The 16,404-nt window shown below is 46.7% G+C and overlaps 1 protein-coding gene across 7 annotated transcripts in view; it reads left to right on the top strand.

Moving 5' to 3' along the window:
• LOC122939172 (gastrula zinc finger protein XlCGF26.1-like) overlaps positions 1–15,935 on the top strand; it is a 1,061,774-nt gene extending 1,045,839 nt beyond the window's left edge. For 2 of the 7 annotated variants that reach the window (XM_044295179.1, XM_044295181.1), the window contains exons 5-7: positions 4,000–4,330; positions 13,034–13,084; positions 14,456–15,931. In XM_044295179.1, the coding sequence (XP_044151114.1) occupies positions 4,000–4,330; positions 13,034–13,084; positions 14,456–15,609 (1,536 nt within the window). In that variant the 3' untranslated portion in view covers positions 15,610–15,931. Of the gene's footprint in view, positions 1–3,999; positions 4,331–13,033; positions 13,085–14,455 lie in introns of all 7 variants that reach the window. The other 5 variants (XM_044295180.1, XM_044295184.1, XM_044295178.1 and 2 more) reach the window with 5 other exon arrangements.
• The last annotated feature ends 469 nt before the right edge of the window (positions 15,936–16,404 follow it).

Raw genomic sequence — 16,404 nt, 5'->3', positions numbered from 1 at the left:
ATCCCTACTTGTATATTCATGGAGGTATATAGCTGTATCTACACGGAGGGGGGGGCATTACATATCGTACTGCTACTTATTAGTGGAATCCTTGGGGCTGTGTGTGAGGGAGAGGGGCTTAGGAAGAGCTGGCTGCAGCGCACTCCTGGGAGATGCAGGTGCTTGATGGTCACATGGGATGAGCTGCTGCCCACCCACAGAGAATGAAGAGACCAGAGCTGCAGAGGAGGGAGTAAAGAAGGATGACAATTCTGGAGAGCTGGGCTTTTTATATATATATATATTTTTTTTTATTTGCTGTTTTTTCAAATGTTGGTATGCACGGTTCCAAATACATTTTTCCATGACAGCATCACATGTTGGTTGCCCTTCTAGTGTTCTGTAGGGACTAGAATATAGAGACGATAAATGGCTGCTCCCACCATCAGCCTCCAGTGTTCTCTCAGATGCTAGGATCCTGGCTTGGGCTGTATCGGGAGCCTTTCCTTCTCTTGCCTCCCTGGTTAGAGGTCCCCTAGCCCATCTGCAGCCCCCTTCTAGACCTTCCTAAAGCAGCCATATGGATGGCCATGTTCTGCTACAGAGACTCTTGCGGTGGATTTTGGTGTCTGGTATGCCACTTCCCTATTTAGACTCTGTGAAGACCAGTAGCTCAGGAGCAGGAAAAAAGGCTCGCTGTACTGGGGTATTCCAAAATGTACTTTTTATTTAAAACAATAAAATAAAATAGAAACATAAAGCCAGGAACTACGCGTTTCGATGACTGTCGCCTTCATCAGACTCATGAAGGTCTTTAGACTCTGGGCTCTTTTCTCCCCATCCCTCCTGTTGTTTCACCCCTGACAGCTGTGTCCAGGGAGTGTGCTGGGGTCGTGCAAGCGTCCTGCCGCATGATGCAACGCTGGGCGTCTGACATCACTTCTAATTACAGTGCTGGAGACCAGAATTTGTCATCAGAAGATCCTGGCAGGCAGTTTGGAGCATCTGAAGGCTTGCGTCCCCAGATTCAGGACTCTCATTCGTCCAAGAGACTTTCCTTGAGGATTGAGTCCCTGGAGGAAGAGCCCATCTGTATATACACTCATTGACCAAAAATTCTGCACCAAGGAGGAGATGTTAGGACGAAATTTTCTAGGTGTGACCATAATGATGATAAATGTAAGGGATCCCAATATTACAGAAATGGAGACATTTATTGGTGAAAATTGTCCAAGGCAACGAGGCTCTAGGACCCTATTCGGCTGCCTCCATCCTGGACAAGAGATGCGATACGGCCTCTGGCCTGGACAAGAGATGCGATACGGCCTCTGGCCTGGACAAGAGATGCGATACGGCCTCTGGCCTGGACAAGAGATGCGATACGGCCTCTGGCCTGGACAAGAGATGCGATACGGCCTCTGGCCTGGACAAGAGATGAGATACTGCCTCCGGCCTGGACAAGAGATGCGATACGGCCTCCGGCCTGGACAAGAGATGCGATACGGCCTCCGGCCTGGACAAGAGATGCGATACGGCCTCCGGCCTGGACAAGAGATGCGATACGGCCTCCGGCCTGGACAAGAGATGCGATACGGCCTCCGGCCTGGACAAGAGATGCGATACGGCCTCCGGCCTGGACAAGAGATGCGATACGGCCTCCGGCCTGGACAAGAGATGCGATACGGCCTCCGGCCTGGACAAGAGATGCGATACGGCCTCCGGCCTGGACAAGAGATGCGATACGGCCTCCGGCCTGGACAAGAGATGCGATACGGCCTCCGGCCTGGACAAGAGATGCGATACGGCCTCCGGCCTGGACAAGAGATGCGATACGGCCTCCGGCCTGGACAAGAGATGCGATACGGCCTCCGGCCTGGACAAGAGATGCGATACGGCCTCCGGCCTGGACAAGAGATGCGATACGGCCTCCGGCCTGGACAAGAGATGCGATACGGCCTCCGGCCTGGACAAGAGATGCGATACGGCCTCCGGCCTGGACAAGAGATGCGATACGGCCTCCGGCCTGGACAAGAGATGCGATACGGCCTCCGGCCTGGACAAGAGATGCGATACGGCCTCCGGCCTGGACAAGAGATGCGATACGGCCTCCGGCCTGGACAAGAGATGCGATACGGCCTCCGGCCTGGACAAGAGATGCGATACGGCCTCCGGCCTGGACAAGAGATGCGATACGCCCTCCGGCCCGGGTACAAGATGAGATACGCCCTCCGGCCCGGGTACAAGATGAGATACGCCCTCCGGCCCGGGTACAAGATGAGATACGCCCTCCGGCCCGGGTACAAGATGAGATACGCCCTCCGGCCCGGGTACAAGATGAGATACGCCCTCCGGCCCGGGTACAAGATGAGATACGGCCTCCAGCCCGGGAACAAGATGAGATACGGCCTCCAGCCCGGGTACAAGATGAGATACAGTTGGGCATGGAGGTATACAGGTTCTCTATTGTGTCCTGCAGTACATTTGCCCTCAGATATTACAGCTGGTCCCATAAATGCTGGATTGGTCATAAATATGGTGACCGGGAGTACAAGGAAGTGTTGAATCTAGAAGGGCCTTACTGGGAAACCCTTGCTGTGTGCGGGCGAGCATTATACTGCTGATGAATTGAAGCCCTGCCATCAGAGGAACACGTGTGGTGGCAGGATGTCCTGCACATATTACTGATCTGCTAGTGTCCTCGTATCACTACTAGGGATGACTGACTGTTGTATGTGATGGCCCCCAGATCATCACCAGCAGGTGGCAGTGTGTCGCTCCAGAGCAGAGGCAGGACTGAAGGAATGAAATATGGGCCTGGCATAACGCATCCCACTTTGTTCCTTTCATCCTAGCCGTCCTTAAGAAGTTAGAATACTAATTGCAGTATTCCTTTCTGCCTAATGCACAACTGATTCCCAATCCTGAAGTATTCATCTCTGGAAGACCCGATACCTCTTCCACTAAGACAAGATCCTCTTGTTTCTCCAGAAGCTGAAATCCTGAAAGCTTGTATTCTGAGAGAGAAAAACTCTGCTGAATCACAAGGCAGTTACTTCGCTAATTTACCGGGACGTAAAGCTTCTGGTACAAATATGAACCTTTAAATTATTATTTTTTTTAATTTTTCTTTTTGCCTAAAATCAAATATTTTTCCAGTAAGGATATAACAGCCTTACAACCAGTGCCCTAAAGATATAGATCTTATCCTTGAGATGTTTACCTTGCAGAGCATAGATGGATCAAGAGCTTCTGGGAAAACGATATCCCAGATCAGACCATCCCCTCTTGGAACCTAACTTTAGTCCTAAATAGTCTCTGTTATTCCTCCTCGAACCTCTTGAGGAGCTGAGTTTGAGATTCTTGTCCCTTAAAATTGTTTTTTTTATATTACCTTGCCACGTAGGGTAGGGGAATTACAGGCAATTTTCATTAGGGTACCTCACCTCAAAAATTTTGATAACAAGATCATCCTAAAACTAGACTAAGCCTTTCTCCCTAAAATTGCCTTTCCTTTTCACCTTCCTTTTCAACAGGAGATTGTTTGTGTGAGGGGCCTGCGCACTGGGGGGAAAACACATTGCGCAGGCCCCTCAGGCAGACAATACTTACCTGGTCTCCGATGCCTGTGTGCTCCTGAATCCATCCATGGCCTTTGCTGCATCTCCCCATCGTGCAGATCACAACATCCAGCAACTGGGGGTGCAGCCAATAGCAGGCCATGACGGTGACCTGCTCTATCATGGTAGTTGCATCCATCCTGGTGTACTATTTCAGAAAACACTGGAGGGAGATGGTGAGAGCAGCCTTGTAACCTCTCTGTGTTCCTGTCCCTGCAGAAGACTAGAAGGGCAATCTCCATGTGCTGCTGCCCTGTCAGACTCCTGGGAAACCAGTTACCAATAGGACTAATTCATGCTTTTTAATTTGTTGGACGACCCCTTTAAGGAACTTTTGTAGTCATGTTAAACATTCCACACAACTTGTTCGACTGTCCTGTAATTTACAATATTTGCTTCACAGGATGAAGATCTGGGCAATATTAATGCCACAGAGACAGATGTGAGCGGTGATGACCAGTGTAAGGAGAACATTCCTACAGAGACGGATGAGAGGGGCGATGACCAGTGTAAGGAGAACATTCCTACAGAGACAGATGTGAGGGGTGATGACCAGTGTAAGGAGGAGATTCCTACAGAGACAGATGTGAGGGGTGATGACCAGTGTAAGGAGAACATTCCTACAGAGACGGATGAGAGGGGCGATGACCAGTGTAAGGAGGACATTCCTACAGAGACAGATGTGAGGGGTGATGACCAGTGTAAGGAGGACATTCCTACAGATAAGAGCCCAGGTGAGTAGTGACCACTAAATGAAGCAGAGACGAGTCTGTAACTGTAATGATCCTGGACTTACCCCTATAGCAGGCGCCTTTCCAAGGTCCTAACAGTGTCCCCCAGTACTCAGATACCCCCAGGACTTACATTAGGACCAAACTGTGTAACAGCCGGACCGTCCCATGAAGAATAATACAAAGCACATATCCCACCACAAGCAGGTAAGAGGAAAGCTAGGAGATAGGAACTCACCAGAAAATGACTGAACCAGGATGGGGATGGTAACCAAATGGTGGAACAAACAGATGATGGGGATTATATGGTGAGCGGATGATTGAACAGACAATAAGTGACCCTGACCCAAGCATTCCCTGAATCGTTCCCTAGCTCTGTCCTTCACTGACCATCATAGACATCGCTGACCCTCACTGTCTCTAAAGACATTTCTGTGGAAAACCCTAATCTGTGAAACTGACCCTAAAACAGACAACAGGAGGACACTAAGACCCAACCCAAACTGAGCAGAGCTGAACTAGAATCAACCCAGGAGAGACTGAAACATGGAACATCCCCTCCCCCCAACCACACACAGACTACAAGAATCAGAGGTAAAGACTGGACTGAAATAACTATAGGAACAAAACGACATTGATATAGAAAACTAGGAGAGATACTAGAAAATAAAAGGATTTCTGGAGTGAAAAGCACAGAGCTTACACTATAACCAGCAGCCCCTGCAGAAACTAGGAATATTTACAGCGAGGCTAACCAGTCAGGAGCTCCTCTCCAAACAAGGTGAGCTACAGAAGAGCGGTCGGCTGAGCAAGAGATCAGCTACTGTATAATACATAGCAACTGCCCCAACATACTAGTAGACAGGAGAAGAGGAAACCATAGGAGTGTTCCCGCTGATCCTAGCCCATTACACCAAGGTGGTAACGACTCCCTCAGGTCTGCGCTGTGACTCTCCAGGACGTGCTCAGTAGTATCAGGGTGACAGGTCCCTTCCATGATTCTCCTGGACGTGTCCTGGTGTCCCTCTGTGCAGCATTTCACAGGCCTCATGTCACATACACTCTGGACTGCACTGGGTTCTGGTGTCCAAATCAGGAAATATGTAAGATGTCAACATATGTGTCGTCCATACAACTTGAGTACCTTCCGGTTTCATCTCAAAAATTCTTAGGAGGATTGGGCTGCCATACCTCTTCATAGAGGGTAGGCTCCCACCTTCACTGCAGCTTCATGGCCCTCCTGACACCTTTGTTGCATACAGTGTTTCACTCTTCTAATTCTAGGGGCAATTTTTTCAATTCGCTGCCCCATCAGTTAGATCTGGCGTCATGAACATAAGCAGAAGTAACTGGTACTGTGTTGCACACCCACATCAGTTCATCTCCCCTTTTTCTGCTCATCCTATGTGCTGGGCTGAAGGTTGATATTCACATCCATCCTGGTGCTGGTAGACGGGTGACAGATGGACTTAGACTAGTTGGTGATTAACTATTTGTTTGCTAAAGAGGATGCGTTGAACAGATTTAAATGTTGACAAGTGTAATAGGCTAGATATAATGTTAATCACCAACTAGTCACCAACTAGTCTAAGTCCATCTGTGTATAGTAGTGTAGAACAGACTAGAGATTAGCTAATTTTTTCGAAATTTTTTTGGTTTGATCCGAATTTATTCACGGGAATCGTGTTAAAAAACTGCTATTTCCTGGCTGCAGAGAGCCTTTATAGTGGTGTAGAGCACTGTGCCTGTATAGCGGTGTAGAGCACTGTGCCTGTATAGCGGTGTAGAAAACTGTGCCTGTATAGCGGTGTAGAGCACTGTGCCTGTATAGCGGTGTAGAGCACTGTGCCTGTATAGCGGTGTAGAGCACTGTGCCTGTATAGCGGTGTAGAGCACTGTGCCTGTATAGCGGTGTAGAGCACTGTGCCTGTATAGCGGTGTAGAGCACTGTGCCTGTATAGCGGTGTAGAGCACTGTGCCTGTATAGCGGTGTAGAGCACTGTGCCTGTATAGCGGTGTAGAACACTGTGCCTGTATAGCGGTGTAGAGCACTGTGCCTGTATAGCGGTGTAGAGCACTGTGCCTGTATAGCGGTGTAGAGCACTGTGCCTGTATAGCGGTGTAGAGCACTGTGCCTGTATAGCGGTGTAGAACACTGTGCCTGTATAGCGGTGTAGAACACTGTGCCTGTATAGCGGTGTAGAACACTGTGCCTGTATAGCGGTGTAGAACACTGTGCCTGTATAGCGGTGTAGAACAATGTGCCTGTATAGCGGTGTAGAGCACTGTGCCTGTATAGCGGTGTAGAGCACTGTGCCTGTATAGCGGTGTAGAGCACTGTGCCTGTATAGCGGTGTAGAGCACTGTGCCTGTATAGCGGTGTAGAGCACTGTGCCTGTATAGCGGTGTAGAGCACTGTGCCTGTATAGCGGTGTAGAGCACTGTGCCTGTATAGCGGTGTAGAGCACTGTGCCTGTATAGCGGTGTAGAGCACTGTGCCTGTATAGCGGTGTAGAGCACTGTGCCTGTATAGCGGTGTAGAGCACTGTGCCTGTATAGCGGTGTAGAGCACTGTGCCTGTATAGCGGTGTAGAGCACTGTGCCTTGCAGTAACACACATAGGGAGTCTGCTGTGGTAGTGAAATAATACTGTGAGTCCGTATGACATGCAGATGACAGGCGTCGCAGATGACGGGCAGAATCACTGCACACTTCACTTATTTGGGCAGTCACGGGGCCAAAACTGACCAAATAAGTCAAGTGTGAACTCAGCCTTACAGGTCGATGTTAGCGCCAAGAAGAAGCGCACTCCTTTTACACCATCGTCAGCGGATTCCACATAGATGTCTACAGAACCTGTTCTATTAACCCCTTATACAAGTAGAGCCCCCCGACAGAGTGGAGAGGGGGTCAGCAGTAAGTTTGTGTCAACGTCACTGATTATTTTGCCTTTCCTCTGATCCATCAGAACAATAACCCACAAAAAACAGAGCATCCGCATTCACTCAGTCAGCGTTTGGTCAGTAATCCATCAGTATTGGTAATGCTAACTAAAACAGGAGTGGATCCAAAACAGAGATGACACGTGAATGGAATATTTGCATGTCTTCTGTGTTTTGTACCCACTTCTGCTTTTGGCTACCAAATCATAAGCCAATTCTGATGGGACCATACAGGCCTTACAGCTGCTACACAGACAGGATCCGTTGTGCGTCTCATTTTTCCTTCCTTCTGACAGATTAGAAGAAGGATCAAATAAATGATGAGGTCAGCCAGGCCGAAAGGCAAAATAGTGGCCCAATCATGAAGTGGTGGGAACAGCATAAGAAGTCCACAGAGTGGCCCTATGACATAGTGGTGAAGTGGAAGCATCAGGAGGAGGCCACAGAGTGGCCCAATGACAGTGTGGAGGTGGCAGCAGCATCAGGAGACCACAGAGTGACAAGCTGACATAGTGTGGAGGTGGCAGCAGCATCGGGAGACCACAGAGTGACCTGGTGACAGAGTGGGGAGGTGGGTGGCAATACCAGTACCAGCTGAAGATGTTGGGTGAAAGAAGGAGCACTTGGCATCAGGCGGGTGGCAGCATCAGAATAGTAGCTGAGGCAGGTTGCCAGAAGAAATCGGTCTCTTTTGTCAAAGTGATGGTGTGGCACCATGGATGATCTAATCTGATGCATAAGGCATTGGTGGGTGGAAATCCTGGCTGACCCACGCCTGATTCATCTTGACAAAGGTCAGTCTCTCCACATTTTGGGTTGACAGGCGAGTTCTTCTTGGGGTAACTATGGCCCCTGCCGCACTAAACACCCGCTCTGATCCAACACTACTGGCTGGGCAGGACATCTTTTCCAGGGCAAACTCTGCCAGTTGCGGCCACAAATCCAGTTTGGCTGCCCAGTAGTCTAGCGGATCTTCAATGTGGGGTGGCAGGTTGGCCACCCCCTGCTGGTTCAGGTCCTGCTCCAGGTCTAGCTGCTACTGCTGCTGGCGAGTAGTTTCTTCAGTAGGCGGATAAAAGCTGCGACTCTAGACTCGAGCTGCTGCTGATGGAGATGGTACTGTTCCTACCCCCCATGGCAGAGGAACGTGAGCGGGCCCCCCTTCCCCCGGTCACACCTGCGAGAGGATAGACGATAGCACAGATAGGCAGTGGCCAACTGACTACATAGGATGTCTCTATAGTGGTTCAGTTTGCCCTCCCTCTTAGTGGGTGTAAAAAAGACCCCCATTTTGGACCGGTAGCGAGGGTCCAACAAGGTGGAGAGCCAGAAGTCATCCCTCTGCCAAATGGTGACAATTCGGCTGTCACTACGCAAGCAAGTGAGCATGCATCGTGCCATTTGTGCAAGTGACTCGGAGGGACTCCCTGCCACCATTGTCCTTGAACACCACGCCCACTTTTTTAGACCTGGTGTGAGCAGGGAAAAGTTGCCAATTGCGGTGCAAATTTATGTGTATTTCTGTGTCCTAAATGACGCGCACAAGTGCTGATTGTCAGAAGAAAAAGTGACTCATTGTGAACGAGCCTAAAAAAATATCCCTTTTAATTGGGAACAGCAGCAATGCAGTGTGGATGTAGAGAGGGAAGGTGAGAGTAGTAGTAGTGATAATGGTTGTAGTAGATAGTAGTGGTAATAGTAGCAGCAGTGCAGTTTGGATGTGGGGAGGGTAATGAGAGGCATGTGGAGGCAATAGTAGCGGCAGCAGAAGCAGCATAGCATGGAACATACAAGGCATATGTCCGCTGTCTATGGGTAGTGGTAGTGGTAGTAGATGTGTAGCTATAATAGCAGTGGTAGTAGGGGAGAAGCAGCGAGGAGCAGCAGCCATATAATACATGTTGGCCAGCAGGCAGCAGCAGCCTTACAGAACATGATGGTCGGCAGGCTGCAGCAGTGGCATGATGGAGGCAGCAGCAGTTGTACAGAACATGATAGTAGGCGGCCGCAGTGGCATGATGGAGGCAGCAGCTGTCCAAAACATGATGACAGCAGCAGTGGCAAGATGGGGCACCACCAGCAAGGCCAGATACATTCATCGGCTTCAACCGGAGGAATGTGAAAATCCTCCCGAATCCAGGCTTGATTCATTCTAAGATACAGTCCCTGACAAAAGTCTTGTCGCTTGTGTACAAATTGACCTGAAGTGCCGCTAAAATATATTTCTAATCGAGATTTTGTTACAAAAAAAGGGTCATTTTAATCCCAACAGCTTTTGTAATAATGTTTCAGTGCAAAACAAAACTGGCAAAAAGTATTCTAATACTCACAGCTTGGTAAAGCCCATCGAGTCAATTTTTTGCCAAGACATAAGTGTTGTCGCCTTGTCATATGAGCTTCACCTGTGACTAATAATGGATCAATTAGGTCTCAGGTGTGTATAAAAAGAACCCCAGCACACTAGACCTTCACATCAACTGCAACTAGACCTCTGCAAACATGCCTAAGATTCACCCGGAGACTAAAGTCTTGATTATCAAGAGGCTGAAGACCAGATCCACTGCTGATGTGGCAGACACCTTCAATGTGTCTCAGCGTCAAGTTCAGAGGATTAAAAAAATTTTTTGAAGAGACTGGAGACGTTTTGGACAAGTTCAGGTCAGGCCGACCCCACAAGACAACTGCTCGAGAGGACTGTTTGTTGGCTTGAAAATCCAAGGCCTGCCCTTTTTCCACTGCAGCAGAGCTCCACGAGACCTGGTCACCTGAAGTCCCTGTGTCAACCAGAACAGTTTGTCGGATTCTGTCTCGAAATGGCCTCCATGGTCTAATCAGTGCCCATAAGCCAGCACTAAACAAAAGACAATTGAAAAACCGTGTGGCATTTGCCAAGGCCCACAGCCTGCTAAAAGGATGGACGCTGGAAAAGTGGCAGAAGGTGGATTTTTCAGATGAATCTTCTGTTGAATTACACCACAGTCGCCACAAATATTGCAGGAGACCTACTGGAACCCGCATGGGGCCGAGATTTACCCAGAAAACAGTTTGGTGGAGGCAAAATCATGGTCTGGGGTTACATCCAGTATGGGGGTGTGCGAGGGATCTGTAGGGTGGAAGGCAACATCAATAGTCTAAAATACCAAGAAATCTAAGCTACCTCTTATATTCCCAACCATAAAAAAGGCCAAATACTGCAGCAGGATGGTGCTCCATCGCATACTTCCATCTCCACATCAAAGTTCCTTAAGGCGAAGAAGATCAAGATGCTCCAGGATTGGCCAGCCCAGTCTCCAGACATGAACATCATTGAGCATATGTGGTGTAGGATGAAAGAGGAAGCATGGAAGACGAAACCAAAGAATATTGATGAACTCTGGGAGGCATGCAAGACTGTTTTCTTTGCTATTCCTGATGACTTCATCAATAAATTGTATGAATCCTTGCCAAACCGCATGGATGCCGTCCTTCAAGCTCATGGAAGTCATACAAGATATTACATTTGGATCTCGCAGCACCACTACTTAATTTGCTGACATATTTTTGGATTTGCAGTAAAGTTGTTCAATTTCTGTATAGGCGACAAAACTTTTTTGTCTTGCCAAAATTTGACCTTTCTGTCTTGATTAAATTATAAATCTTTTTTCAGTGAAACTAATTTATTTCAGTGCATTAAACATCATTTGGGAGGACTTTAGCTTTTCATATGAGCTACTTCTAACACCAATTGATTAATTAAAAGTCAGGTTAATAGCAGGAGTTTCTACAAAATAGAGAAGCGACAAGACTTTTGTCAGAGACTGTAAGTGATGTTTTGAACACTGGCGGAGGTCAACTTGGTCCATTTTGGTGTCGCCATCCCTCTGTGGTTCTGAAAGCCCTCTCCGGGATGACTGTGGGATGGGCAAGAAAGAAAGGAGATGGTGCTGTGCCAGTTTGGGCCACTGTTCCAGTCTGCCTTCCCAGAAATCCATGGGGTCATGGAACAGGGTATTAATACTACTAGTGTCCGTAAGGACTAATTTACACCAGTTGTTCCTACACTATTATTGCACTAAGACTTAACTTTTAATTTGTTTTTTTATTAATAAACAGTTAAAGTGATTTTAAAGCTCTAGCTCAGGCATGATCAACCTGCGGCCCTCCAGATGTTGCAAAACTACAACTCCCAGCATGCCTGAACAGCCTACAGCTATCAGCCTACAGCAGGGCATTGTGGGAGTTGTAGTTTTGCAACAGCTGGAGGGCCGCAGGTTGAGCATGCCTGCTCTGGCTAGTCACTCGGTTCACTCTATCCAGTATTACTGTATATTCCTGCTATTCATTCATAGCCAGGATGGATACATTGTTTCCCTACTGGCTGCGTGCTGCCAGTTTCCATCGGGTACAATGTTTCAAATTGAGCTATTCTATCTGTTCCGGCTAAATGCAGTTCATAGTGGCTGCACCGAGTGCTTGCTATATTAAAACTAATAAGCGGCACTGCCCCCCAACATGTTTCGCCGAGTACCGGCGTCTTCAGGGGTTAGGGCAGTGTTTGAGCTCGCTCGTTTATCAGCAAATTATATAGCCTCTGTTGACATGTCATCAGTGGGGGCCTATCCACATCATGTCCAATAGGAATGTGTGACGTCAGGAAACCTCCAATATCATTGGTGGCAGTGGAGAACTTCCCCTCTTTCATCATCTCTTACCTATTTCGGTCCTCTTCTATTTGTCGGAGTCTGTATTTTTCATCATTAATGGCCGCGCATGCGCTAGAACTTGGTCTGCTGTCTTACCATTTCTCTCTATAGCACATGTCTTGGGACTTAGTCTCCATCTCTTATTATTTTTAAGGGGGCTTAGTCTTATTTCTCTCTTTTCTCTCTAAGCGCATATAAAGTAACTCCATAGAATAAAAAGGAGAAGCAAAAGGGACATCACCTCCTCCCCCATGGGAGTTTCTCATTGAGGGCACCCAACAGCTACAGGGCGGACAGCAAGATGCGTTAGCTGTTCTTCATCCTCCTCCTTCGTCCTGTTGCTTGAGCGACCGGGTCTCTTCAAAAATATATTTGAGGGGGATGAGGGACAACTGCAGTATAACTGGCATGAGCTGCCACTGCCCGACCTGGAAACCACACATGCTTCCTGCTGCTGAGGCCATCTGGTGAATGACTAAATTTTTCACGGCTTTCCACTGCTCGTACAGACGCTTGAGCATGTGCAGTGTCGAATTCAAGCAAGTTGGAACGTTGCAGATAAGGTGGTGTAGCTGCAGGCCATTCTGACGCAACTCCAGGAGAGCGTTCCTCACCACGTGAGAATGGCTGAAAAGTGGGACCATCTCCTGGACATTTCTTGTGCAAGCCACAGCCAGTGCGATGTTTGCTTCTCGATGTACTTTAGCAACTGCTCGCCTCTGTGGCTACTATTGCCCAGACCGATCAGCTCCAAACATGTCGTGGCATCGCTTGATGACACGTGTGATAGGAAGGAGGGGGTGTGATAGCAACGCTGTGCCCTACTGCTGGGAAGCTTATGTGCCCCCTTCCTAAAGACTGTATTTTTGTTAAAAATGGCAAAAAGAAAAATAATGCCCTTGCAGGTGGCTACTTTTGATGTTCTGCTGCAACTGTTATAAGGCATTAATTGCAGCTGGAAGCTTTTCCTGCCTCCCTATTCTACACACAATTCTTCTTCTTTGTAATTCTAGCCTTTCCTTCATAAGCTCACCCCCCCCCCCCCCCCTTCATTGACTGATTTATTTTTTATTTGCACTCAGGGGAGATGCGGAGACAGCGCAATCGGGAACGAAACCGGCGGCAAGGACCAGGTAATTGAACCAGGGGTTCTCTGGGAATTAAGAAAATGAAAATGCTTAAATATGACTTTATTATAAATATATTCTCAAATACCTTTCATTAGTTACAGTATAATGGCTTGTTTTGTCTGGGGAGCGATCATTAGGAGAATTAAAATGGCCGCCGTCCTATTAATACACACAGAACCTGTCCTAATCACACAGAAGGACAAGTTACTTCAGAGCACTGAGGTAAAGAGCTGCCTCATCCTCCTCTCTGCTCGTCAGGGATTATGGTCCTGAATACAGATGAAGACAGTAACTTGTCCTGCTGTGTGATTAGGACAGGTTCTGTGTGTAGTAATCGGACGGTGGCCATTTTAATTCTCCTAATGATCGCTCCCCGGACAAAACGAGCCGTTATAACTAATGAAAGATATTTGGGAATGTGTTTATAATAAAGTAATAGTTTAAGTATTTTCATTTTCTTAATTCCCGGAGGACCCCTTCAAGTCCCAAAACAGGCCACTCACTTAAGCAGTCAATGACCACCTGCTACAATTTCCGACTACCATTCTGCTCCCCCAACTCATCCTCTAGTAGTCCCCTTGCTGACACCTCGTGGAGCACATTAGCGGGGGTATAGTCAGGGTCTGACATGTAGCATATAGAATGCATCATACCGGTTTTTGAGAAATCTGCAGTAGATGTCATATGCTAATAAGGTGTTCAGTGCAATGAGGGCTGGGTTTAGCCCTTCAGAGCACTACATCCCCACTGTCCCCTATCACTCCCTTCTCCCTTTGATTGACAGGACCAGGCATCCAAATTATCATCCTGCCTGGCCCTTTAGTCTTGTATATGATACACATAATACTTTACAGATTTCTCAAAAACGGGGTAAGGGATTTGAGCAAGAGAGCAGTCGTTTCACTCAGTGTGATCAATGTGCCTGGTTTAATAGGGTTGATCCTGCTGACATATGATTTTATGCAGATTATTGTATCCAAAGGCAAGACTAGATTCTTATAGAGAATGAGAATCCATCCTTACACTGGCTCCATAGCCATCGCTTCATTATACATCACCGCCCTGTTCCTTTCCACTGTGCATGTAGCTGTCGGGAAGACGGGCATCACCTAATAGCCGCAGGTCCCTTTATGATTCTTTACTGTTGTCGGCTTCAACACAGAAGTGGAAAACTGCAAGAGAACAGGCTGGGGGCCGCCATGATGCTCTAGAGGTCCCTGCTCTCAGGTCTAGTGTTATTGTCTTAGTCAGTTATGAACTTTGCTACCTGCCTTCAATTTGTACGGAATGTGTTTTTATATTTATAAAATATTAATGTCATATAAAAAAATTCTTTAATTTAAAAATAATTTAAAACATTTGTATTCTTGGCAGGTGATCGGATATCATCAGATTATAATGGAGAAGATCCGGGTGTCACATTACATACATATGAAGAACGCGCCATTATCCCAGATGTACTGTTGGACCTTCAGAGCAAAAACCTATCCTCTAAAGTTTTAAAACAAATCCGATCTTCTGATTCATCACAGATTCTTACACGGAAAAGAAGTCACAGAAGGGATGCGGGAGCCCAAAGAGCTCAGAAAGGGAAGAAGTCTTATTCATGTTCAGAATGTGGCAAGTCTTTTATTAAGAAATCAAATTTTGAGATCCATCAGAGAATTCACACAGGGGAGAAGCCGTTTTCATGCTCAGAATGTGGGAAACAATTTACTCACAAATCAACTTTTGAGAACCACCAGAGACGTCACACAGGGGAGAAGTTGTATTCATGTTCCGAATGTGGGAAATGTTTTACTAAGAAATCATATTTTGAGACCCATCAGAGAAGTCACACAGAAGATAAAACGTTTTCATGTTCAGAATGTAGGAGATATTTTACTCACAAATCATCTCTTGAGAGGCATCAGAGAGTTCACACAGGGAAGAAGCTGTATTCATGTTCAGAATGTGGTAAATGTTTTCCTAAGAAATCAAATTTTGCGACCCATCAGAGAATTCACACAGGGGAGAAGCCGTTTCCATGCTCAGAATGTGGGAAACATTTTTCTCACAAATCAACTCTTGAGGTCCATCAGAGAAGTCACACAGGGGAGAAGCCGTATTCATGTTCAGAATGTGGGAAATGTTTTACCCAGAGATCACTTCTTGTTAGACATCAGAGAATACACACAGGAGAGAAGCTCCCCTGTTCAGAATGTGGAAAATGGTTTACTGACAAATCAAATCTTGAGAGACATCAAAGAATTCACACAGGGGAGAAACCGTATTTATGTTCAGAATGTGGGAAATGTTTTTGCCTGAAATCAGAACTTCTTTTGCATAGGAGATTTCACACTGGAGAGAAGCCATTTTCGTGTAAAGAATGTGGGAAATGTTTTACTCAGCAATCAGCCCTTGTTAGACATCAGAGAACTCACACAGGAGAGAAGCCGTATTCATGTTTACAATGTGGGAAATATTTTACTCGGAAATCAGTTGTTCTTAAACATCAGAGAATTCACACAAGGGACAACCAGTTCTAGCTCCTTCTCAAAATTCACCATACATGTATTATAAATGTATTTAAAGATGACATCTGCTCAAGAGATAATCAAGTGCCATAGCTGGTGGATGCATGCTGTTTTACACAGCAGATACCCACTGGCAGGGTCCATAATTAAAAACAACTCTACACTTAACCCCTCAGATGCCATGGTCAGTTGTAACCATAGAATCTGAGCCATACAGCCCCCTACGACAATATTGTGGAATCATTTGGTTGCTATAGCATCTGATACCTTGTGAAGGTTCCTAGGCTTGTTCCTATTGAGCCCTTCCTGTGGCAGGAGAACCATTGCAGTCTGATTGCGATCTAATGATCGAATGTTCAAGTCCACTAGTGCAGTGTTTCCCAACCAGTATGCCTCCAGCTGTTGCAAAACTAAGACTCCCAGCATGCCCGGAGAGCCTTTGGCTGTGCGGGCATGCTGGGAGTTGTAGTTTTGCAAACAGCTGGAGGCACACTGGTTGGGAAACGCTGCACTAGTAGGGGACAAAAATAAAGTTGCAAAATATAAATAAATCTATATTTATATATAATAAATACGAGAACCAAAATAATTAGGAATTTAAATCACCCCCTTTACCTTTTGTTACGTAAAAATTAATTAAAAGAAATTAAAATTATTGGCATCGCTGTATCTGAAAATACACAATTTGTTTTAATAAAAGTATATTCTTTGTACTATAAGCGCTGTAATGTAGTTGGTAAGACTAAAAAAAAAGACCATTGTTCATCCAGTTCAGCCTATTGTTCTGCAAAGTTGATCAAGAAGAAG

The sequence above is a fragment of the Bufo gargarizans genome, chromosome 5 (genome assembly GCF_014858855.1).
Source record: "Bufo gargarizans isolate SCDJY-AF-19 chromosome 5, ASM1485885v1, whole genome shotgun sequence".
Taxonomy (NCBI): Eukaryota; Metazoa; Chordata; class Amphibia; order Anura; family Bufonidae; genus Bufo; species Bufo gargarizans.
The sequence above is the reverse complement of the archived record's forward strand: the minus strand, read 5'-3'. Positions and strand labels throughout refer to the sequence as shown.